Source organism: Balaenoptera physalus (assembly GCF_965194825.1).
Source record: "Balaenoptera physalus genome assembly, chromosome: 16".
Classification (NCBI taxonomy): domain Eukaryota; kingdom Metazoa; phylum Chordata; class Mammalia; order Artiodactyla; family Balaenopteridae; genus Balaenoptera; species Balaenoptera physalus.
This window is the reverse complement of record NC_138898.1, coordinates 87,639,465-87,664,173: the sequence shown is the minus strand read 5'-3', so window position 1 is coordinate 87,664,173 and position 24,709 is coordinate 87,639,465. Positions and strand designations below refer to the sequence as shown.

General features: G+C 47.6%; 1 protein-coding gene across 4 annotated transcripts in view; it reads left to right on the top strand.

The window, feature by feature from the left end:
* The window catches only part of LMTK2 (lemur tyrosine kinase 2), an 83,136-nt gene that overhangs the window by 50,465 nt on the left and 7,962 nt on the right, over window positions 1–24,709 (top strand). For 2 of the 4 annotated variants that reach the window (XM_082429949.1, XM_082429948.1), the window contains exons 7-11: window positions 4,901–5,037; window positions 11,696–11,780; window positions 12,715–12,836; window positions 17,101–17,250; window positions 18,533–21,494. In XM_082429949.1, the coding sequence (XP_082286075.1) occupies window positions 4,901–5,037; window positions 11,696–11,780; window positions 12,715–12,836; window positions 17,101–17,250; window positions 18,533–21,494 (3,456 nt within the window). The remainder of the gene's footprint in view (window positions 1–4,900; window positions 5,038–11,695; window positions 11,781–12,714; window positions 12,837–17,100; window positions 17,251–18,532; window positions 21,495–24,709) is intronic. The other 2 variants (XM_082429950.1, XM_082429951.1) reach the window with 1 other exon arrangement.

Here is a 24,709-nt window from a genome sequence, read left to right as displayed (position 1 = left end):
CTATATCAGGTAGTTTAATGGCTGTACATTTGTCTTCCACCAGTGGGAAGCCTCCATTTTCGAATTGGCCTTTTGTACAGAAAATGCCTAGTCCACGTCTGTGTCTTATTTGTAAATGAGTTTGTTACGTAAGCCCATGCACTGGGACCCTCCCATGCAGAGATGGGTGATGTGCCCCTGCCACTTGGGAGCGGCAGTAGAAAAGAAAGGACATGGGCTTACCGTGGAACAGGGGTGCACGTAGACGGTGTCTCTCACTTGGAGCCAGCAGCAGGGACACGTGCAGAGCAATGACACGGCATCATCAGGCTTGAAAGGGGGGCAGCTGGTAGGGGCGGCACATCCCCGGTCCCCGGGCCCTGCCAGTGGCTCCACTTCCCCCCACGTGGCTGCTACCCTGGGCCCCGAGGCCCTGGCTCTTTGTGAAAATAGATCCGGGCCTTGGTGATGGGTTGGATGTGGGCGTCTAGGGAGAGAGCAAACTCAAGAATGAGGACTTTGGTTTTGGCCTGCTCCACTGGGAAAGCGGTGATGCCATTTCCTGAGATGGAGCAGATCGTCGGAGCTTTGCACTGGGCGTGTTAGGTTTGAGGTGCCTCTTAGGGCATCTAGGGAAGGGTGTCGAGTCCGCAGCTGGACAGATGAGTCTGGGGCTCAGGAGGTGGAGGGGTCTGAGCCAGAGAAATGTATGAGAGGTGATTTTCAAAGCCACAGGGCGATAGGATCACCCGGGAATGAGTGTCACGGTGAGGAGGCATGAGGACCACAGACAGAGCCCTGGGCGTGCCGACGCCTACAGACCAGTAAGGGGGAAGGTCCAGCACAGGGGCCCCAGAACGGAGTGGCCGGTGAGCTCGGAAGAAAGCCAGGAGACCGGTGGGGAAGGAAGGGACAGGCCCCTCACTTGGTCCTGCCCAGCAGGAGCAGCTAGAGCCCAGCCTGCTGGGGGGCGGGGGGTTCGAGAGAGATTGGGGGGCCAGGAGGCAGGCCAGCCGGCACAGACCCGGCTTTTGAGACATCTGTCTGTGAAGAGGGGAGGGAAGTGGGGTGGGAGCGGGAACCGGGTTTGGGGGCAGAGGGGCGCTTGCTGGTTCTTTGTGGGATTCACCTGAGAGGTATTTGAGCAGAGAAGGGATGGCTCAGGGAGAATAACCCGTGGTGACAGAAGGTGCCGTGCAGGTGTGGGTGTGGGGGGCGGGGCGGGACTCGAGTGGCGGAGGGAAAAGTAGGCGCGGTCAGAGGGCTTGAGGGAGTTAAGAAACCCTCGGGCTGGGGGCGTCCCCAGGGCTCCCGCCCTACCTCCCTGTCTCACTTTGTCAGTGAGCGCCGAGCACGCGGCTGTTGCTGCCATTCTTTCCTCCTTTCACTCAGATTGTTTTGTTGCTTTGAAATCTTTAAAATTTTTGGCTGCGTTGGGTCTTTATTGCCGCGCGGGCTCTCTCTAGTTGCGGCGAGCGGGGGCTACTCTTTGTTGCGGTGTGCGGGCTTCTCACTGCGGTGGCTTCTCTTGCTGCAGAGCACGGGCTCTAGGTGTGCGGCCTTCAGTAGTTGCGGCACACGGGCTCAGTAGTTGTGGCTCACGGGCTCTAGAGCACAGGCTCAGGAGTTGTGGCGCACGGGCTTCAGTAGTTGTGGCTTGCAGGCTCTAGAGCACAGGCTCAGTAGTTGTGGAGCACAGGCTCAGCAGTTGTGGCGCACGGGCTTACTTCCTCCGCGGCGTGTGGGATCTTCCCGGACCAGGGTTCGCACCCGTGTCCCCTTCATTGGCAGGAGGATTCTCAACCACTGCGCCACCAGGGAAGTCCTCAGAGTTTTGTTTAAAAACATAAATTTTCCTCCCAAATCCTTCTATTAAATGTATAAACAACTAATTTTTCACTTATAAAGCTATTTACTTGTTGGGTTTTTACATTGTATTGAAGTTAATTCATTGTTCTCAGTGTCCTGCGAAAAGCTGGACGAAGCCCTCATGGCAGCTGACGCCGGGACTTAAGAGGACCCTTGCAAGTAACCATCTAGAGGTCTTCGAGTGACTCATTCCGAGAAGTCGGCCAAGGGGCTGCTCTGGCATCGGAGACCTCAGTGTGAGCACTTTGCTGCCATCTAGTGTCACACGTTTTTCTTTTTGAGCATTTTGCAGAGGGGCACAGTTTAGGGAGGATCTGAGAAATTTTTAAAACTTGGATAAAGGGAACTTTATTTTAGTTCAGAATACATTGCTGTTCTCAGTGTTTTTCTCTTCAAATAATGGACCAAAGTAATAATCCCTGTCTACTCACTAGGCATCATTAAAACAGAAATAAAATAAGCCAGATATCGAAATACAGCTTTATCTGTTTTGGATAGAGTGAGTCAATTTTTAGTACTTATATAATATAAAAATTTTTTCTGTAATTAAAGATTTTATGCTGATTTTTCTTGTAAATGGTGGTGCCAGGAGAGCTCTGAGGCTCTTTCTAGAACATAGAAAGAGTCCCTCTCAACCCATCACAGGTCTCATCCTCGAGAAAACAGTCATCGGGCTCCTCAGTAATCGCTCATGTTTACTCCCCAGGTTAGAGACGTATTTTCCGGGGTCGAGCTCGCTTTGCCTCCCCCCAATGTGGGTTGGGAGAGGCTTTTAGTTTTTGCCAAGCTGGAAACTTTCAGAGCGTTAGCGGTCTGAAGCAAAATCCCCTTCTGTTTATTATACTTTATCTTCTAGTGAAATCTGGGGAGTGGCCTATTGTGGGGAGAAGATAACTTTAGAACAGTGAGTGGTAAGGAATATGCTTTAGGTAACCTTGAAAAATAACTACGCCCACTCTGCCATTCCTGCCTTCATGGCCAAAGTCACTTGGGAAGTACTTGCTGTTTGCCCGAAGCTTCTGTTTGTTTTGAGAAGTGGCCAGATGCAGCACAGCATAATCCTACTTTTGTGTGAGGGTAGTTTTTTCCTTAGATGGATATTGCAAGAAAGGGGTTAGACAGATGCATGTAAGTGGTCATTTCACTGGTAATGTAAATAAACTTCAGCTCTTTGTTTTCATATGAGCTACCTTATGAAAATCCCATTAACCTGTAGCCTGGTGCTTTTTGCTGGAGTTTTTCTGGGTTAATTTAATTGTCACCCAAAGCTGGGTTTATTCCCACCACTCCCATGCTGGACAGAGCCTAGCCTGGATGAAGGTGGGTTTGGGACGAGGAGGGACATGTATTTTTAAAGGGGAGGAAAAGGTGTCTGTTTCTCCGCTGGAGCAGCTTGTAATTGCTAGGGGAGCAAAAGGGGAAAGCACCACGTTCGCAAAGAAACAGGAGGGCCGTGACGTGGGTGAGCACACACCTTGGTCCCGAGGGGAGCAGCTGCTGCCCTGGCAGAGCAGTTCACTCAGTTTGGGAGACTCCTCCACAGCTGTGTGATTGGCTTTAATTGACTGGACATTCATTCTTTTAGAATAATCGGTTTGATCTACGTACTAATTTGATTTGCTCACCAAATAGAATTTTCTTGACAAGTTGGTAAACTGTAGAAGTGCAGCCCCACTGTTTGTTAGCTCTGTGGCCTTGGGCAAAGTTCTTAACCTCCCGAAGCCTATTCCACATCTGGAAAGTGTTTTAAATTGTGAGAGTTATTTGAGGGTAACAGGTGTGGAAACTCCAAGAACAGTGCTTGGCACACGTTCGAAAGCTCCGGTGGTAACAGTTATTGATATCAACGTTATCGTTCATATTAAGATGATGGAAACTGGGAATGAAAACAAATTTAGATTCTTGGTGTGGACCTAGAAGTTACATTAGAATGTATTTATTATTCAGTGTGGACAAATGCTAGTAAAGGAATATTGTGTTTTAAAGTTTAATTCTGGGAGGAATTTGCTATCTTCAGTAGCAGTTATAAGAAATGTATCAGAATCTTTAATTGGTTGAGAAAAATTTCCTTCCTCCGGAGTCTTTTTTGACTCAGATGTAAAGAAAAGTGAAAGCTGTTGGCTTGCTTTCTAAATTTTATTAACTGATTATATAAAGCTTAAACTTGGAATTAAATCACATCAATAAATACTTAATCATGTGGTAAGCAGAATGTGGAAGATTGCCTCAAAAGTGTATTTCCCAAAAGAGATACACTATAAATCCCCCAAGACATACCGCCCTAAAATTAAAATCATGAAACAGAAACAGGATAAGATAGGGGAGTCCTGTGCAAATACGTGGGGTACTCGGCATTGAAACACGTGTGCTGGGTGTCTAAATGTGAATTTGTCCATTTTCCTGCCCGTGCTGCTGTCCTTTGAACAGGCTTATTTAAATTAACATCACAAATTTTTCTGGAGTGGCTAGAATGTTCTTTCTCGCAGTGGTCTCTGGGCAACACAGGGCCCTGGGGAAGCCGGCAGAGAACTGAAGCAGTTACTGGCACTGAGAGTACTTTTTCCTCCTCTTCCACCCATTTTTCTTTCCTCATCTCCCTCTCTGTTGCTCATGAGTGCTTTGGTGGTGGCCTTTGTGATGTGATGTTCTCCTGGAATCCCTGAAGGTGGTGTGGATGGCACTTCTTTTACTCTCCATCTCATCTCTTAGTTACCTGGAAATTTCTGTACTTCTGCACTTAAATTGTGCATTATTGCCAATTTATCTTTTTTAAGTGTTGTTATCTGTGTGTTTATATAACAAAGGTAAACTAATGTTTAATTTAGAATGATCCTAAAAGGAGAATAGTGTTTTCTTTACCTTTGAAGTATTTGGTTGGAATTGCTTTTTTGTAATTTCACACTTGTTCAGGGTGAGATTATTCTTTATTAAGCTCAAATCGAAATAATTTCCAATAAGTAATCTTAGCCTCTCGGTCAGCTGAGGCGTGTGTGGAGATGCCCGTTTGTTCCCCCGGTCCTCTTTGGAGACTGACCTGGGCTGGTTTCCGCAGGGCGATCTGAAGGCGTACCTGCGCGGTGGCGAGCCCGAGCCGGCGCGGGGGGACGCGCAGACCACGCTGCTGCAGAGGCTGGCGTGCGAGATCGCGGCGGGGCTGGCGGCCATGCACAAGCGGCACTTCCTGCACAGGTGGGTCCCTCTGCTCGCGTGCACCTCCCGCACTGCTGACCCCAGAAGTGTGGGAAGAGGCCCTGCAGGAAGCTCAAGGAGGACCAGCTGTAATGTGAACTCTCGATGTGTAAACAAGGTGTCCGCTCCTGCCCAGTGTCAGAATAAGGGTTGAGCTGGGCTCCATTTAAACCAATGCCGGGGAACAGAGTGCCTCAATACAGCCTAAGGCCTAGAAATTAGTCCCAGAATTTCAAAGAATGCGAAAGAGTGCAGAGGGAACAGTTCCAGTCTTGCATTCTCCTTCTGTCAGCTTCAGGCTCCGACTCTACCCGCTGGGTTTCACGGTGTGGCCCGCCTCCCGTTCCGGAGACGGGAAGAAGGCGTCTGAGGGGCTGACATCATCTTCTCATAGAAGGTCACAGCATTGGTCTCCGACCAACGCCACCCAGGCCAGGCTGGGGGTGATCGGGGGTTGTGTGTGAGCAACACAGTGGTCGGGATAACACGTTTCTGTCCAAGCCTTTCTGTTCCTACTTGAATAGCTGCAGCTCTCTGGAGCGCATCGTATCTTGTTCAGATCGTCAATGTAATTTCCGTAATTAAAACAACAAAGGGCTTTGAGTCCTGTCTGAGATGATGATTCTGTGAATAGCCTTTTGAGCTCTGATTTATGTTTAAAATTATTTCTCAGGTCTCTGAACGAACTGGGCAGTGTCTCTTTAGTTGACTTTAAGTCATTTAACTCTTAACAATCCAAAGACCTGAAAAGGAGCGCCTGTGTGTACTGACGCGGAGGATGTCCATGAAGTATTATGTATTTTTTAAAGCAGGTTGCACAGGAATATATTTATAATATGACAACGTTTAAAAAAAACAACTCTTGTATTTGTAGGGGTGTGTGTGTGTGTGTGTGTGTGTGTGTGTGTGAACAGACATGGAAAAATACCTATCAAATTCTCAACATTACTTCGGGGTGGGAAGAAGGAAAATTCACATTTTTCTTACACATCTATCTTGTCTGACTTGCATAGTGAGCAAATCATTCTGATAAAGTGCTTTTTAAGAGACCCAGAAGATCATGAGTTTCTTCAGGCCCAAGGCAGAAACCCTTACACAAAACTTCAAAATATAAAGATCTATTTGTTTTATAATGGAGAAATCTTATATTTTGTTTTTTAACTTCATAACAGGTTAATTCCCAGCATATTTGTATTGTTAATCTTTTGTGAAACACAGATGATTATTACCTAATACTTGGTGTAGGTATTTTTAGATTTTGGAGAATGGAGCATTTAAAAAGAATATCATATCAGAATCAGCAACATAAAGTTATCAAAGACAGCTAGAAATTGTGTTTAAAGCCCAAGTCGGTTTCTACTCTTGTATTTTAAAAATTGGCAAGGATGTCAGAGTAAATGTTATCTTCCTTGAGTTTCTTTAGGTTAAAGTTTTACTTAATTTAGAATCTTGTGAACTTTAGAACAAATAAAGTTGATAAATTTACTCACGTGGTTTGGATTTAATTCAGGTGCATAAACTCAAGGTAAAGAAAATTCTTGAAACCATTGACAACTGTTTCATTTTATTTTAAAAAGTAGCCATATTTTATGTAAAATTTCCATTTGGGGCAAAATTGTGTGCTTTATTTTTTTGTTCGAAGCACAGCGTAATAGCATCTTTTAAAAATTGAAGTATAGTTGATTTACAATATTGCGTTAGTTTCACATGTACAGCATAGTGACTCAGTTATATATATATATTTCTTTCAGATTATTTGTCATTATATCAATAGGTTATTATAAGATATTGAATACATAGTAGCGTATTTTTAAGTTGGACTTTAGAATATTTATTTGCTAACTCAAAGTCGGACTTTCTGTGTTGGTTGAAAATAGAATATCCTACATGTCCAACTGGAAGCTGATCTAGTAAAGCACCCCCAATTAAATTTTATTTTTACTTATCGTCTAAGAGGAGACGTGTGCCTGGGTCTTGGGTAGCCTGTGTTTCTGCAGTCAAATGCGTGACATTCGTGAAGGCCACGTAAACAGCAGGAGCTGCCAGTGTGTTACGCTGCACGCCATCCTGCCCTGCTGGCCGAGGGCCTGGGACTTCCTGTCCCCAGCCTGTCAGTCTTCCTGAAGGAGCAGCTCCCATGAGAAGCCACCAGGTCACTGCAATGAGCTAAGTGCACAGGGCATCCAGCCCGCGGCGTGGGCCTTGTGGTGGCTCACATAGCTGGAGACCTGTGTGACGGTGGCCTTGAGGAGTACCCAGGTGGCAGCTGTGCACAAAAGGACCTCTGTAGGATTTGCCCAGTTTTAAAGTTAAAGTTACTCTCTGCTGAGAAACACCGAGGTGACTAAGTCATCCAGCCCTAAGAGTGTGGGTGTCCAGTGTTACAGGAGCCCAGTGTTCATATAACCCAGCTTACACAGAAGGTACGTGTGAGGGGGTTAGGAAGGACTGCTGTAGACCTGTGGGCTGGCTGTGCTGTGTGTCGGGAAGAGAAGCACGATGGGGGCTGACATGATAAGCAGGGGTGAAAGCTGTCCAAACCCTAAGCAGAGTTGCCTCTTTGTGCCATGTCGGAGTCCTCTTGCCTTAATCCTCTGCCTATATCTCTGTGAGCTGCATCCCCCCTTCAAGTGGCACGCGGCAGAGTCTCTTCACAACCCACGTAGGGATTTTTCTTTTTAGACCTTCGTGGCTGCCAGCGGCAGGTTGGTGCTGTTAAGTGGCCTCTCCTCAGCTTTACCAGTGTGAGGCACGTTCCTTAATCCTTCTGAGCCTGTTTCTTCTATGAAATGGGGATAATCTTGCCCTGAAGTGCTCTGGTCAAGATTACATAAGGTAACGTGGGCCAAGCCCTAGAAGAGTATTCTGTAACTTTTGGTTGTTTGTTGCTCTTTTGATCAGGAATTCAGGGTCTCTGGGAGACCCTAAGTGGTAACGTAAATAGAGGAGAGGATGGTTTTGGAAATGGCTCCAGCCACACTGAGCTGTTTCCATGAGAGCAGTCCTCCTGGAGATGGGTAAACTCTCATTCCAGTGGAAGCAGAGAACAAGTGGTGATGCTTCCTTGTGACTCGGGATGGGAAGCTGTTTAGAACCCCTTTCCTCTGTGAACGCACGCTTCCCGCGTCTGGCGGCTCTGCTCACGCGGCTGGGTCCCACTGACAGCTGAGGCCACCTCCAGCGCTGCCAGCCAAGGGGGACGGGGCCAGAGCTTTAGAGCCTTTCAGGGCTGGATCGCTTGGCAGCTTTGCTACTAGACCTGTTTTTCAACTTGAAGGAAGAATATACTGGGTATGTTTGTATTTCCTGACCCAAACCAGCCATTGACGTCAAGAGTTACCTCTGCCATTAAAAAGTTACACCTTTGCGTTTTCCTATTCTTTAGCTTGGCATGTTGTTGGCCTTCAGAGAGTGTTTATTTTTACTAATTTTGAATTGAATTATATCATCATTTAGAATCTGGATAACACTTCAATGTTTTGAAAACATTTCATATTTAAAAAAATTTTATTCTTATAAAAACCGTACAGGTTAGGCCCCCCCTTTTTTTGGCAAGGAAAATTGAGGCTCTGATGTGTCAATTGACTTAGCCCGAAGTCACATAGTTCTTAGCGGTGGAGCCAAGACTCGTTCCCAGGTCTCTGACTTTGTCCAGTGCTTTTGCCACTGTACTCTGGTGACGGGATGTTTGGGGTAGAGGGAGGGAGCAGGTTTAGAAGAAATTCTCTCAGTCACACCATTGTTTTCCTCCTCATTACCCCTGGTTTTCAGGTAATGAGAAGCACTTCCTCCTTCTCTGAGAGCAACAGTTGAATTGTATAAGAGTTTCACAATGTTGTTTATAACGAGAGCCGCAGGTCTTTTGCAGGTATAACTTTTCATCTTTTATCTAAGCTTCTCCTTTCCTGTATCTGAAGACCTGCAGGAAACATGTGTGAGGAGAGAGGCGAGGAGGGAGGCAGCTGGGTGGTCCTGGAGTGGATCTAGTGGCCTGAGTGGAAGGTGCCAGGGGCTCTGCAGGTGCTCTGCTGGCCTCGCCCTGCTGCCCCGCCACAGATGACACGCAGACGCCCCGGCCGGAACGCTGGCACCCAGCTTTTAATGCTGGTCCTAGGACACAGGTGTTGGGGAGGTTGAGAATGATGTGTTGGGGCTTCCCTGGTGGCGCAGTGGTTAAGATCCGCCTGCCAATGCAGGGGACACGGGTTCGAGCCCTGGTTCGGGAGGATCCCACATGCCACGGAGCCACTAAGCCCGTGTGCCACAACTACTGAGCCTGCGCTCTAGAGCCCGGGAGCCACAACTACTGAGCCCATTTGCCATAACTACTGAAGCCCATGCACCTAGAGCCTGTGCTGTGCAACAAGAGAAGTCACTGCAGTAAGAAGCCTGTGCACCACAACGAAGAGTAGCCCCCGCTTGCCACAACTAGAGAAAAGCCCGCACGCAGCAACGAAGACACAACACAGCCATAAATAAATAAATACATAAATACATAAATAAATAGAAGGATCTGTTTACAGGGGCTCCAGAAATTCTGGTTGGAGGTGCTCAGAGCCTCTGCGGCAGGACCTGCAGGGCCGCACGGGTGCAGCTCTTGGTCCAGAGGGTCAGGCTGCCTTAGAGCCTTGTATTCTCCTGCCCGCGTGTGGCCCCCCTCCCTTTCTTCCTTCACTCCAAAAGACAGGGACCACTTCTCTCCTTGAGATGGGAGGTTTCTACAGGCACTCCTCGTTTTATCGCGCTTCGCAGATGCTGCGGTTTTTTACAAATCAAGGGCCTGTGGCGGCCCTTTGCTGAGCAAGTCTGTCAGCGCATTTTTCCAACAGCGTTTGCTCACTTCCTGTCTCTGTGTCACATGGTGGTAATTCTCGCAGTATTTCAAACCTTTTCATTGTTATTATGTTTGTTACGATGATCTGTGATCAGTGATCTTTGATGTTACTTATTGTAATTATTTCGGCATTTTTTAAGCAATAAAGTATTTTTTAATTAAGGTTTATACATTGTTTTTTCTTTTTTGGACATAATGCTCTTGCACACCCAATAGACTACAGTGTAGTGTAAACATCACTTTTCTGTGCACTAGGAAAGCAAAAAATTCATGTGACTCGTTTTACTGCGAGATATGCTTTATTGCGGTGGTCTGAAACCAGACCCGCAGCATCTCCCACATGCGCCCGTACACTGTCTGTAACAGTAGGGGGGGTCCCGAGGTTTTCCCCAGACGCCTCCACAGGCCTGACGGCTTCTGGATGGTGCGCCGTGGAAATACGGCTTGTAAACATAGTGTAAAGAAGAACTGAACACATCTTAACTGGCAATTGAGATCAGCATGTTTATTGAGGAGCAGCTGCACACACGGCACCGTGCTCTGACTGGTAATGGATTGGTGGTGGTGGTTACTGACAGTGAAAGACGGAAATACTGACCCTGGCAGAGTCACTTCAGTTCTCTGTGCCTCAGTTTCCTTTTCTATAAACGGGGAACATAATAGTGCCCACCTCAAAGGCTTGTCGTGAAGATTAAGTGAGTTAATACGTGTCAGGTGCTTAGAGAAACACCTTGTGTAAAGTGCTTGGCGCACATTAGCCATTATTGCATGATCGGATCAGTGTCGTCGTACACACCAGGCTGTCACTGAAGTACATCAGCCTTAGCTGCTGCTGTCCCCATTCTCGTTATTGTTACATTTCAGACATGTGAGCTTTGGAAATGAAAATCATCGAAAATAAGAATTTGATAAAGGTTTTGGTCTTCTACAGTCATATAAAGACAAACGTTTTAAATTTTGGACTATAGAAATTCAGCTTCTGATTACTTTTATTTGTGATTTAAAACTATAAATTAGGTATCCGATTCTATTTTAATTTAGTGGCTTTTTTATTCATGTGCCAGTTGATAATTAAAAAGATTCTAAGGGGTAAAACTGAAATCCAAAAAATGTAATCTGCTGTTTTTATGGGAAGTTCCTTTAGAAGAAGTAGTTTTTACTTTTCAAATTAGGTGTTTTTGAAAATTAACTTGTTCTTAAATAAACTATGTAAGTAAGTTGTTTTAAGTGAGTCTTGAAAATATGCTCTTTGCCTCCCTCTTGGGGAGGTGGAGTTTGGAAGAGATGAGAGTGATTTGGAAAGGGTCTCCTTATAATGCTTGCATATCTTTGAAAAAGGAGTTAAAAACCAAACATTTTTAATAATGTAGATTATTTTCGAGTGCTTGAAGTTGTAACTTTATTCTTCTTTACTTACATTAAAGAGACTACTACTAGACTATTACTCAGGTAATGCAAGTTATTTTAAAAAATTCAGACAATTTAGCCAATTTAGAATTCTTTCTTGGTAACTCTAAAAATACTAGGAAATGAGCCATAAATCTGGTATTAATGCAGAACAAGGTACGGATATGGTCAGTATTTAACCTTAGCAGTCAGAGTGATTTACAAAAAAATCTGATCATCTCCATTCTTTAAGTAATTAGGAATATGATATTACCTTTTTCTGTGAAAAAGGATTTTAAAACACGAATTATTAAGCAGGGAGCTCAGTACACTAGCTGCTTACTCAAGAAAGCCTTTATCCATAGCAACTTCGTGTCACATCATCCTGGGTGTTGATTCTCCTTGTTCTCGTGTTCACTTCGCTCTTTCTGTTTTCAGTGATTTAGCCCTGCGGAATTGTTTTCTTACCTCGGACTTAAATGTGAAAGTGGGAGATTATGGAATAGGATTCAGCAGGTACAAGGTAAGCCAAAGGTTTAAGGGTCCTCTCCTTGACCTGATTTAATTTCATACTCATGAAGTGGTCGTATCACGAAATGCCATGCCTTTTTGGAAAGCGGGGTAAATAATTATTGCTACCTGTATAATAAAATACACGTCATATAAATATTTCTCTGTTACATGTTCAGTAAAATTTCAGCTCAAATTCGGTAAACTTGGGGTTTGGATTTTTAAACTCTGTTATAACTATATCCCCAAAGAAAATAAATGAAGTATGTGAGATTTTTATTTGTGTGTGTTTGCGTAGCCCAGCTGAGTGAGGTGCCATAATGTGGGGCAAAAAAAAATCACGCAAATGTAAGTCAGTTCTTTGTCTACATGGTAGCTCTAGCGTCTTGAGCGCTTGCTGTATACCACCCAGGCACTATGAAGTACTTGCCTGCACGATCTCATGTAATCCTCAGTGTAAAGGGAGGTAGGTGTGTCTTCCTGATCTTAGGGATCAGGAAGAAGGCTCAGTACGTTTGTTGCTTGCCCAGAGTCACAGAGCTGGTAAATGGTTGAACGTGGACTCAACCAGTCTGTCTGACTCGAAAGCCTGCCCTCTTACTCATTAACCGCCCCACTCCCCTGTTCGGGGATGCGGCCCAGCATAGTTTACAAGATGTTTTGCTCAGAGTCGTGTTCTGTGCATCAGACACGGCGTACCTTCCTTTTCCAGGAAGGATGACTGAGCAAACGTTCATGGCTCAGAGACCAGCTCATGAGGCCCAGGAGGCTTCAGGGAAACCCTCACCCACCTTCTGCCCAGAAAGTCGGTCTCGTGCCCCCTTCTTTTTCTGACGTGTTTTTTTGGGGTGGAGCTTGTGTTTTCTGAGAATGACCTGGAATTAAATCATTGGGCTCACTAAAAGTGTTATAAAATTCAAAATTCTATATGCTTTCTAACAAAACAGGAGGATTATATTGAAACAGATGATAAAAAATTTTTCCCTCTGCGATGGACTGCTCCAGAATTAGTAACCAGCTTTCAAGACAGACTACTAACTGCAGATCAAACTAAGTATAGTAATATCTGGTATGTATTGATTTATCATTCTGTTAGGCTTTTGTTGTTAGCAAAGTCCTGACTTCTTTCTTCTCAAGTACTTTCTTAAGGGAAAGTAATTGAATAAGACGGAGGAACACCAGAGTGCCTGATGGTGTGGAAAAAAACAATTTGTTGACATCATAGCAATTATCACAGTTGCCATGATGCGGTTAACTTTTCTCTTACCCATTTGACAGTAATAATCTCCATAAAAGCAGGAACCAAGGCTATTTTCTTTGCCTACTACAAGGCCTGGCTTACAATAGATGTTTAGTAAATATTTATTGAAGTGAATGAAAAAAACAGAAAGGTTTGGACCATTATGTAATACTGAGATGTATGTCAGTTTAATGGAAGTTGAAAAAATGTATATGAGTCTTTAGCAATTTCTATTACAGCTTCTTTAATTCATGTCTACACTTTTTTGTGTTATTGTCCTGCTTTTTCTATTTTCTTTTTCTCTTCTTGCCTTCTTTTGACTTTTTTTTAAACTGTTTTTTCCTGTTAGCTTGGGAGCTGTATACTCTATTCCTGTACTTTTATTGGTTACCCTAGAAATTATAACATGTATACTTCACTTAACTTAGTCTAATGGTAGTTCTCATCTTGGCCCTGTTTCTGAGCAATACAAGGGCCCCAGGCTACTTTAACATACTTTAACTTGGTTTAGTTTTACTCTACACACACACACGCAATTATACGTCCTTGTTGGGTATGTTGATTTTTTTCTTTTAACCCCACAAGACATTACTATTATTTTTTTTAGCATCAGTGTTTGTTTAGGTTTATCCACGTAATCAAATCACTTTGCTGTTTTTTGTTTTTTGTTTTTAAATCTCAGACCTTCCATCTGGGATCACTCTCCTTTTGTCTGAAGTATGTCCTTCAGAATTTCCTTTAGTGAGGTTCGACTGGTAATAGATTCTCAGGTCTTTCTCCGTAGGTCTGAGTGTACCTTTATTTTGTCCTCGTTCTTGAAGTATATTTTTACTTGATGACAGTTATTTTCTCTCAGCATATTGAAGATCTCACTCCACTGTCTTCTGGCTTCCATTGTTGCTCTTGAGAAGTCAGCTGTAAATCTCCCTAAGCTCTTTGAAGGTAACGTGACTTTTTCCTCTCTGGCTGCTTTTAAACTCTTCTCTTTGTCTTTTGATTTTTGTAGCTTCACTATATTGTGTATTGGTGTGGATTTTTTTGTTTTTCTGCTTGGGATTTATTTGGCTTTTCATATCTTAGGTTGGTGTTCACAGCCCGTATTTACCCTTCAAATACTGCCTCTGCCCCATTTTTTCTCCTTTTGGAAGTCTGATTAGATATATGTTATACCTTCTTGCTCTGTCTTCTGTCTCTTATTCTCTCTTTTATATATTCCATCTCTTTGACTCTCTGTGCCACACTCTAGATAATTTTTCAGACCTGTGCTCTATCTACTAATTCTCTCTCTTTTTAAAATTCTCTCTTCAGCTGTGTCTATTCTTCTACTAAATCTCTCTATTGAATTCTGTAGTTCAGATATTGGCTTTTCGGTTTTAGGAGGTCTATTTGATTATGATCTACATCAGATAATTCCAGTATCTGAAGTCTTTGTGGATTTGATCTTGCTGGCTCTTGATGGTGGTTTGTTTCCTTGGGGACTTTTTTATGGTGAGGATCTTGGAAACCCAAAATTGAGAAACATTTCTCCAGAGGGGGTCCACATTTGCTTTTGTCAGGTACTTGGGTGTCCCGTCACGTAAGGGACTACTCTATTTCAGGGCTTCATGTATCCAGCTCAACATCTTTTAGAGCACTCAGATGGTGTGAGTTTGGGCTGTAAGTCCAAGTAAGGGCCCGCTCTGTGGTTACAACTTCTTTGGGACTACACTTCCCCGCCAGCACACACACACGTACTCACGCTCCCACATGTCCACTAATTCACAGGACCTCAGTGCCAAGGCAGCTTGCCTTCCAGGCCCGTGAGAGAGGCAGGGGGCAGGTTTATTCCCACTGTGAGGAGGTCTCTGTGAGACCCCTTGCCTTGTGCAGGCCCAGGGCTTTGGCCTGTCCACCGCCACCATCACCCGCACTGAGCCTGGTACACCACAGACACAGAAGCCCAAGTTGTGTGCTTCAGCAGATGCTGCAGTCAAAGGTGGTTTTAGCATTCTGCTTAGTTCACTAAGCTCTAGATTTTGTCCAGGTAATTCCCTGCTATCTTGTCTGCTGTTTGTTTTGTTTAAGAAGTTGCTTTTCATGCTTCATTCATATTTTTACTGTTCTTGCAAGGTGATTGACCTGAAAACTTAGCCTACATTCCCAGAGACAGAGCCTCCCCCTTGTTTCTGACGGGTTAAACAGCCTCTGGTGGCAGGGCTGGCAGTGGTGCCAGCTTCCACGAGAGGCAGGGACCAAACTGCCCTGTGCCAGGGGTGAATGAGAGGGTCCTCTCTCAGCGAGTTTGGTGGAAGAGGGGATAAGAGCTACAGGACATTTTTCTTCCCAGAAGAAAGAGGCTTGCTGGTCCTCAGGGAGACACAGGCCAGTGCGAGGCAAAGAGCTGGAGAGAAGGGAATGCTGGCGGTGACCAATGGCGCTTGTCCCCGAGGAGACTGGGCGGGAAAGACTAGGGCATAGAGAGCTGCAGGGCAGGGTGGGCACACGTCTCCTCTTTCTCTGTGGCCTGTGCCAGGAGAAAGGGATGCTCAAGGAAGATGTTAGGAGTCGGGGAAGTGGGGAGTTGAGAAGAAAACCCATGCTTCACGGTCTCTGAAGAACTGGGGAGGGGATTGGTTTGGGAACAGGCCTTGCTGGGAGAGAGAAAGGTGGCTACATCGGGGATTTGGAGAAAATAAGGCAGGTAGAGGTACGCGCCCAGGGTCAAACCAGGCTTGGTGCCGATAACACTCATTTTGCCCCTCATCATAGGTCACCTTTGTGGTCTTTAGCATTTCATGTAAACTTCTTATTTTCCTCGGTCAAATAAGTTGTTAATTCCCTAAAGTCGTTGACAGTATCTTAAACTTCTTTGTATCCAAAACAGCCCTCTGCCCCTAGCAGTTCTGTGCCAGGGAAACTTCTCCCTTCTTGAATTGGATTGGGAGATTCGGGTCCTTTTATTTCCTTTGGTTGAAATGCCCTCTCCACTTAGATACTGAATACGTTGATTTTTCTCACTGATTTGTGAGATGAGTGTAAGAGAGGTTAACTCATACGTTATATTGTACTCTACCACGTCACACAATGAACTTGTTTACTCAAGTACGGCTCGTTACTCACACACGCATTCTGGTGGGCATTGACCATAGTCACGGAAACCATCGATAGCCAAACCTGGCTGGACGTCAGAGTCATGAGGGAGCTTTTTAAAGCTGCAGCCACACCTGCGTCCACCAACGAAGAGTCCTCGGGGTGGGTGGCGCGGGGAGGGTCCTAAGTACCAGCACCCAGGTGACACAGACGGTCAGCCGGGTTTGGGAGCCGTTGCAGAAAATGGACTGTAACATGCGGCAGAAGTGGAGGTGGTGGGAGCGAACGCAGGGATCACACGGGAAGTGGAGAGGAAGTGTCCCTCTGGCTTCAGCCACAGAGGCCGTTTCCATGGGGACAGCACTGGGTGCGCGGGCGAGTGGACTGGGTACTGCGAAGGTCGGCCCTGCCCGTGGTGACGGCTGTGTACCTGGAGGTGGTGAGGGGCTCAGGCAGGTGGCCGTTTCTGGCAGAGTAGTAGGGGGCGTCCTTCCGAAGAGCAAAAAACCCTGGATACTCAGGAATAGCTACAGCAAGAAATACATGGGGCAAACAGGGAAGGATTGTTCATGTCAAGATTTCCGACGTTTACTGCTGTTGTGAATGGGATGTTTTTTCCCCACCAAAAATCTCAGAACTCAGTGTATTTACCTTGTACCTAGCTGTGTTACTGAACGCTTAAAAGTCATCGTGATGATCTTTCTAATTTCTTGAGTTTTAAGGTCGACAGTCATATTCGCCCCTCCATGTAATTATGCCTCTTAGCTCCATCTCATATTTTTTTGCATTGGCCAAAATTCCTAAAGTAATATTCCGTTAGTAAATCTGAGGAGGTATTCTTGTTGTGGTCCTCATTTGAATGGAAATGCCTGCTTTTTAAATCATGTTAAAGAGCTATCTTGAGGAACCTTTTCAGTAGACACCTTGTGCTTGAAATTACTAGTGACTGTACAAGTAAAAATGTAGGTGTTAAAACTTTGACATCCGAAGAGAGAAAGAAATAACCGTGTTCTTTTTTCCGCAGGTCCCTGGGTGTGACACTTTGGGAGCTTTTTGAGAATGCCGCTCAGCCTTACTCCAACCTTTCCAACTTAGAGGTTCTCAACCAGGTCATTCGAGAGAGAGACACAAAACTCCCAAAGCCCCAGCTGGAGCAGCCTTACTCTGACAGATGGTGGGTAACTTCACGTCACGTTCTTTTCAGAAGATAAGGAAATCCTGTCTGCATGGGTCTTAGTTATGTATTCTCTAATTTTGAACAGTAGATGTTATGAAAAGCAATCGTTTGTATATTATTCATGACTGATTTTAGAATTAACATCCATTTTTTTTAATGTAATCCTATTTTAAAAAAATGTGTAGAGCAAGCAGGAATTTATGTATTACATGCAATAAGAAAAATGTTAAGTCTGAACTAATTAGAAAAGTCAGTTCTAAGGGAGTTTCCTGTTGTGGAATTATTTTTAAATGAGGCTGTTTGTTTAAGTGATACCCGATGTGCGAGAAGAGAGATGGGTGGCATAGACATGATCATATTTAAATTGGCACATGAGACTCATTTGCATAATGTATGTTGACATTTGCAAAACAAGTTTACTTCTTATGATGCTCCAGACCAGTTCTTACTCGGTCTCCGATTAGGATCGGGCTCCCCTGTGTCAAGGCCTCTGTCTGCGTCACCCTGTGCCCGGCTGATGTTGCCCCTGGAGCTCGGTGCCCTTCCGTGTGGGCGTTGCTCAGCCCCCCTACTTGCTAGAACTAACTCACCCAGAATAACTGGACATTCACGCCGTAAATTTAATACCATGACATTGTCTTTGTCTTCCCTTCCCCTCACGGCTACAGTTTAGGATGCTGGCCGTATTCAGCCAACCCTTCGAGGACCAGCTCCTGGTTGCCACCGTCTCTGGGCTTCTTTCTCTACTGTTTCCCTCCACCCTCAGCTCCTTTCATCACCCGAGGAAACCATGTGCTGCAGGAGATCATGGTGTCACTTTTTGTTGGGGGAATAGTTAGAGATTAGTCACAACAGCATCTGTCTGTGTGACTTCTTGCAAAATAAAGTGAGTAAATCTCAGAACATTGGATACGTGCATCCTTTACTAAGCAGAATACCTATGGCAGTTGTGTTAAGAGGAGAGCGTTTTAGAACTGTTTCTAAATTCGGTGGCTCCGTCCCTGGAAAACGCCAGAAGAACAGATGACAAAGCAAAAGAATTGCAGTGACACTGTGCAGTGTCCTGAGGACACAGAAAAGTAGCGGGCCAACTTTTCTCTTTCTCCATTTTCCCTTTCACACTGATATCGCCGTGAGCTGAACTCCTTCAGGTGGTCGGCAGTGATTAAAGTGTCGGGGCTTCTGGGGTGTTGAGTTGGCCCAGGGGTCCTTGTGAGGTCTTTCCTTATTTTAAAACAATGTATCATCCGTCCGCTAATCACCTGTCTGTGTCGCTCAGGTATGAAGTCTTACAGTTCTGCTGGCTGTCACCAGACAAGAGGCCGGCGGCCGAGGACGTGCACAGGCTGCTCACCTACCTGCGGATGCAAAGCCAGAGGGACCCGGAAGTCGACTTTGAGCAGCAGTGGAACGCACTCAAGCCAAACACAAACAGCAGAGATGCTGCAAGTAATGCCGCCTTCCCCATCCTCGACCACTTCGCCAGGGACCGGCTCGGTCGTGAGATGGAGGAGGTCCTCACGGTGACCGAAACCAGCCAGGGCCTGAGCTTCGAGTACGTCTGGGAGGCGGCCAAGCACGACCACTTCGAGGAGCGCGGCCGGGGCCCCCCGGACGAAGCCGTGTCCTACACCGGCATCTTCTTCGCCACCGAAGCATTTGAGAGTCCGCTCTCAGATCCCGGGCCCGGGAAGCAAGATGACAGTGGCCAGGACGTCCCCCTGCGGGCCCCCGGGGTAGTGCCCGTCTTTGATGCCCACAACCTTTCCGTCGGAAGCGACTATTACATCCAATTAGAAGAAAAGAGCGGTAGCAACTTGGAGCTCGATTACCCACCTGCACTGCTCACAACGGAAATGGATAATCCAGAAAGGGTCGGTGACACAGCGTCCCAGCTTCTGACCCTCAGGAATGTCGAACTTGAGGAGTCCAGTACAGATGAGGATTTCTTCCAGAACACTACAGACCCCAAGGATGCCAGGGTACCCGAGGATGTGCCAGTTACCAGGGGCCCGGAGAGCCCTTTCAACAGTATATTTAATGATCTTGACAAATCAGAGGCTTTGCCCAGTCACCAAAAAATATTTGACTTAATGGAACTTAACGGAGTCCAAGCTGACTTTAAGCCGACCACCTTAAGCTCAAGTTTGGATGACCCCAGAGAGTCGGTAATTACACGCCACTTGGAGAAGGAAAAGCCCCGTAAGCTTTTTGACTGTGAGCCTCTTTGCTCATCAGAAAACCTTGTGCATCAAGATGGTTTTGATCAGCTGGATGTTGAAGAATTGTCAGAAAACTTTTTATTTCTTCAAGAGAAGAACTTACTGAAAGGCTCCTTGTCCAGCAAAGAAAACATAAATGATCTTCAGACAGAACTTAGAAATGCTGGTTTTCCTGAAACCATATTAGAAAGTCCGAGTAGAAACTCTCTAGATGCTGAGCTTAAGTTTGCTGAAAATAAACCCGGCTCTTCTTTGCTGCAGGAAAACGTCAGCGCGCAGGGCAGAGGCCCGGGCGTGGCGCCCAAGGACGGCACTGGGGACGCGGCCTCGCCGCCTTGCCCGCAGGTGCAGGTACCTCCTACCTCGCTCGAAACAGAGGGGCCGCCTCACGATGTCCCTCCAGGTGTGTCCCTGAAGCAGGGCGGAGCCAAGCCCCTGTGTTTGGATGTCGGTGTCCGTGAAGACGGTGTCTGCCGAGACGTAAACCCAGACCCCGCGCCCGCCCCGGTGGACGCACCCCTCACCGGCGACAGGTCCCGAGACCTGACTCCCCAGAGGGAGGGGGCCTTGAGACTGACCCAGAGCGACTCAGGCCTTGTCCACAGCACTCTTGCCAGTAAGGTGAGTATAGGGAACAGCCTTCCAGAACTGAGGCAGCACTTACAAAGTCAGCCACCTTTGGAAGACCACTGCCGTCGAGGCCTGCCGGAGAGAGCCTTGGAGGCCGTGCATGCTCTGAGCCAGCTGGGCTGTAACGATGCTGCTGCAGAGGGGCGGGGCTTGGTGTCTGCCCTCTCCTTGGACTCTGCCAGTCAGGACAGCCTTCTCGAGGACAGCTTGTCGACGCCCATCCTGACTTCGGAGCAGTCCGTGGAGACCCCAGGCTCCCTGGACTCGGTGGATGTCCGTGAGGTTCTACTGGGCTCCTTGGGCCCTCACACGCCGCAGAGACTCTTGCCCCCCGATAAGCCTGCGGACAGCGGCTACGAGACGGAGAACCTGGAGTCCCCCGAGTGGACGCTGCACCCGGCCCCCGACGGCGCCATAGCCCCCGACGCAGCCTCGGCGGGCGACGGCGTTCGCGGGGGGCCACCTCCCAACCCCGTCATCGTCATCTCAGACGCAGCCGATGGCCACAGGGTTGCAGAGGTCACCTCTCAGACTTCTGCGCCTGGCTGCCAGGGCTCGTACCGAGACTCCGCTTACTTCTCAGACAATGACTCTGAGCCCGATAAGAAGTCGGAGGGGGTCCCGGGAGCCTCGGCCTCGGCCTTGGGAGCGGAGCAGCCCCCGCCTGAGCCAGGCGCCCCAGAGCAGAGTCCCAGCCCCCCGGACGGCTGCCTGGAAACCAGCAGCAGCCAGCCTGGCCAGGGGTGTCCCCCTGCTCCGCCAATCGCCGGTCACCTGGAATCAAGAGAAGCGGCAGAACCAGCACCCGCTGGCGCTTCCAGACAGATGCATCCCCCCGACGACAGTGAGGCCGGCAGCCCCTCAAGTCTGCTGAACTCGGAGCTGAGCAGCGGGGAGGACCTCGAGGCCCAGGAGGAGCCCCCCTGCACGCTGGCTTCCACCGGGACCAACACCAACGAACTCCTGGCGTTTGCAGATGCCCCCCTCCGCTCCGGCGGCCCAGCAGCCCCGACGGTGGAGAAGGCCTTGCGCGGCCACCCCGAGGGCCCCAAGCTGAAGGAGCCAGACGTCGAAGGGAAGTACCTGGGGCAGCTGGGCGCGCCAGAGGTGCTCGACCTCACCGAGGACGGGATCGACGCGGATGAGGAGGACGGAAACAGCGACGACTCGGACGAGGGCCTGCGGGCCTTCACCCTGCACAGCCTCAGCTCCGAGTCGGAGGACGAGGCGGAGCACCTGGTGCCTGTGGTCCTCGGCTGTGAGGACGGTCGCCACCTGCGGAGCCTGCTGAAACCCTCAGCCTCCGCGGACCAGCCGCCCGACGACTGGAAGAAAGAGAAGAAGGCGGTGACGTTCTTCGATGACGTCACAGTCTATCTCTTTGACCAGGTATCTGTTGTCCGTCACCTCCAGGTTGTCCTGTTAGAGAATTCCAGAACGTGTTAGGGGAACGGGCGTGCTTGGTTTTTCTGATTGCCGTTTCGAGGCCACGGATTGTTTTGTGATTACTCAGAAAAAGGAATTTGGGGTTGGTCACAGTGTCACTTCCAAGAACACGCAGAAATGGGGTTTGCACAGGGAACTCCTGTCACCTTACGGGAAGAAGATCTGCATGCTCTTCCTGGGTGTCCTGGCAGAGTCCTGCTGAAGTTGCTTACCCTCTCCAGACCAGATTTTTATACTCTGACAGTCGGCAGTAATGCCCGGCGTGCAGGTGCCGCTGGAACAGTCCGAGGCTCACATGTAGCCCTGGAGACACTGACCAGCGGCCCGGCCTGTGAAGTGGGGACAGGGACGGGGCAGCAGGACAGAGTCTGTGGCCCTCCCGGTCAGGGGCTGGCCCTGCCCTCCTCCCTGCGGTTGGGCAGGCTGCCTGCTGTCACCACTCAGGGGGCCAGCCTTCGGCTTCTTTAAAAATGAGGCAGCCTACAATTCAAGCTTTTTTTTTTTTTTTTTTTTTTTTTTTTTAATGTTCTTTGTTGACTAGTCTTTGTAGCCCTTGAATTTGCTTCTTGACTCAGCTGGATTGTAAGTGAAGCTCCCGTTCCAGAAGGCGTAGGAGTCCTTGTTGGTTTCTTCTTTGATCTGCTTGCCCTCCCTTTGTATTTAGTCCTTGGAACCGAGACCTTGGTACCTCAGCCTCTCGTTCAGCATTGGGCCTCCTGGGCCCCACGCTTGAGGCTCTGCCCACACCCATGGGGGTCCTGGGTGCTGCCCCGCCTCTTCCCTGGGGGCTGGGTCTGCTTTCAGTTGCTCGTTACTTTACGTTTTGTCGTTTCTGTGTGTTCTCTTTCTACGGTGTCGCTCAAAAAAATTTGAACTGTGGCATGTGGGGCAGGGAGGGTAGAGGTAGGTAAGTGTTTGGGAAAAGAAAAAGTAGACTCCTGGCCCCAACCTCAATTCATCAGATCTGTGAGACGGGCCGGGATGCTTATACACATCCCAGCTTCAGAACCGGAGGGCTCAGGGAGCCTAGGAAACTGGTTTGCCATTTTTTTACTGAGAGTGGAAGAGAGACGGGATCACCTGGCCCCAGATTTTGTGTTTTGTTATCAGTCGTTCGAATTCACGCATCCCTTTCTTCACCTTCTCTGTGAACTTGAATTGTACGAGACTTCACCACAGAGCAGACGATCTGTAGGTGGGACAGAAAGAGTTACAAAGTGTGTGCCGTGAGCAGTGTGGGTGAGGGCTGGGGAAGACGTCTGGGGGTCTAGCTGCAGCAGAGGGGTGGACTCAGCTCCCGTGGAAGCCCCCGCCTGGGCTACAGAAGGGCTGCGCTCGTGTGACGACTGCGCGCTGGGGGGAGATGATGTTTTGGTGGCTTCAGAAGACAGGGCAGGATTGCATAAGACCAAGATTCAAGGCATGAGAATGAAGGTACAGAAATCAAGTGTAAGACATACATGCTTAGTAGCTGTGAGATTTGAGAAGGCTTAGTGTCGTAGAGAAAGTTGGAAAGTGGGTGAAGTCCAGAATGAAGTCCTGAAAATCTCTCTTTCTGTGATCTCTAGTTAGTTTTCTCATGCGTCCCATGCAGTTTCCTTGGAGTAGTAACAACTACCTGCTGGTTCAGGCTGGTGGCTGGTAGATTTTCTCCTGCTCTTACTGTGCAGCTTAATGAGCTGGTTTTGAAGTAGTTTTGTTTTTGAGTAGTTTCAATACCTTAACTCCAGAGTTTTAACTGAGCACTCCTGGGTTTTGGCAGCTCTGTGTCTTGGTTATTTCACTGTTGGTTCAGCAGATGCTTGGTGAACACTTACTGTATGTAAAGCCACTTTCTCGTGAAATCACGGCCCAGCGAGTGAGCGGTCTGGGTGCCGGCACTTCACGCGCAGGGTCTCCTTAGCTTCCCCCCACATCGGTGGTCTCCCATGTGCCTCTCCTGGGCCCTAAATGAGCCTGGCGGGGTGTTTGACCCTCAGCTCTCACGCTGCCCCTTCCGGATGCACAGTGTTCTCAAGGCCAAAACGGCGGACAGTGATGCTTCCTTGCAGTGAACGGGACGCGCGGTTGCCCCCCGGCCTGTCACAGGGCAGGTGAGCTCTGAGCTCAGTCCCATGCGACACAGCGCTGGTCGCTGTAACGACGGGCCGGGGCTCGGCAGTGTGGCCTTGGGGCCGCGTAGAGCCCCGCTCGGGACGCCTGGGTCGTAGTCTTACAGCCAGGAGCCCCCAGAGGTGTGAGGTGGACTGCCTGTCCTGGGGCCGACGGGGAGCCTGGGGGCCTGTGTGCTGCTTTTCTATGTTCACAAAAATATTCTACTGGGATTTTGATGGGAGTTGCATAGTTTGGGGAGAATTGACATCTTTACTGTGTTGAGGCTTTCAACTCATGAACACAGTATGTTTCTCCATTTATTCAGTTCTTCTTAGTGTTTTGTAGTTTTCAGCAGACAGATCCTCTGCGTGTTTTGTTAGATTTATATCTAAGTATTTCATTTCTTGGGGAGCTACTTTAAAAGGTAATTTAAAAATTTTGGTTTCCATTTGCTCCTTGCCAGTATATAGAAACGTGATTGACTTTTTTAAATAATTAATTAATTAATTAATTATTTTTTTATTTTTGGCTGCGTTGGGTCTTCGTTGCTGCGTGCGGGCTTTCTCTAGTTGCAGTGAGCAGGGGCTACTCGTAGATGCGGTGTGCGGTCTTCTCATTGTGGTGGCTTCTCTTGTTGCAGAGCACGGATTCTAGGCACTTGGGCTTCAGTAGTTGTGGCACGTGGGCTCAGTAGTTGTGGCTCGCGGGCTCTAGAGCACAGGCTCAGCAGTTGTGGCACACGGGCTTAGTTGTTCCGCGGCATGTGGGATCTTTCCGGACCAGGGCTCGAACCCGTGTCCCCTGCATTGGCAGGCAGATTCTTAACCACTGAGCCACCAGGGAAGTCCCTCAACACATTTTCTGATTTTCCTTGAGACTTTTCCTTTGACCCACGGATTATTTATAAAAAATATTGTTTAATTTCCAAGGGTTGGAGATTTTTTTTTTAACCTTTCTGCTACTGATTTCTAGTGTAATTCCATTTTGGTCAGAGAACATATTTTGTAGGGTTTCAACTCCTTTAAATGTGTTATTTTGCTGTAGAGCCAGGATATGGTCTATCT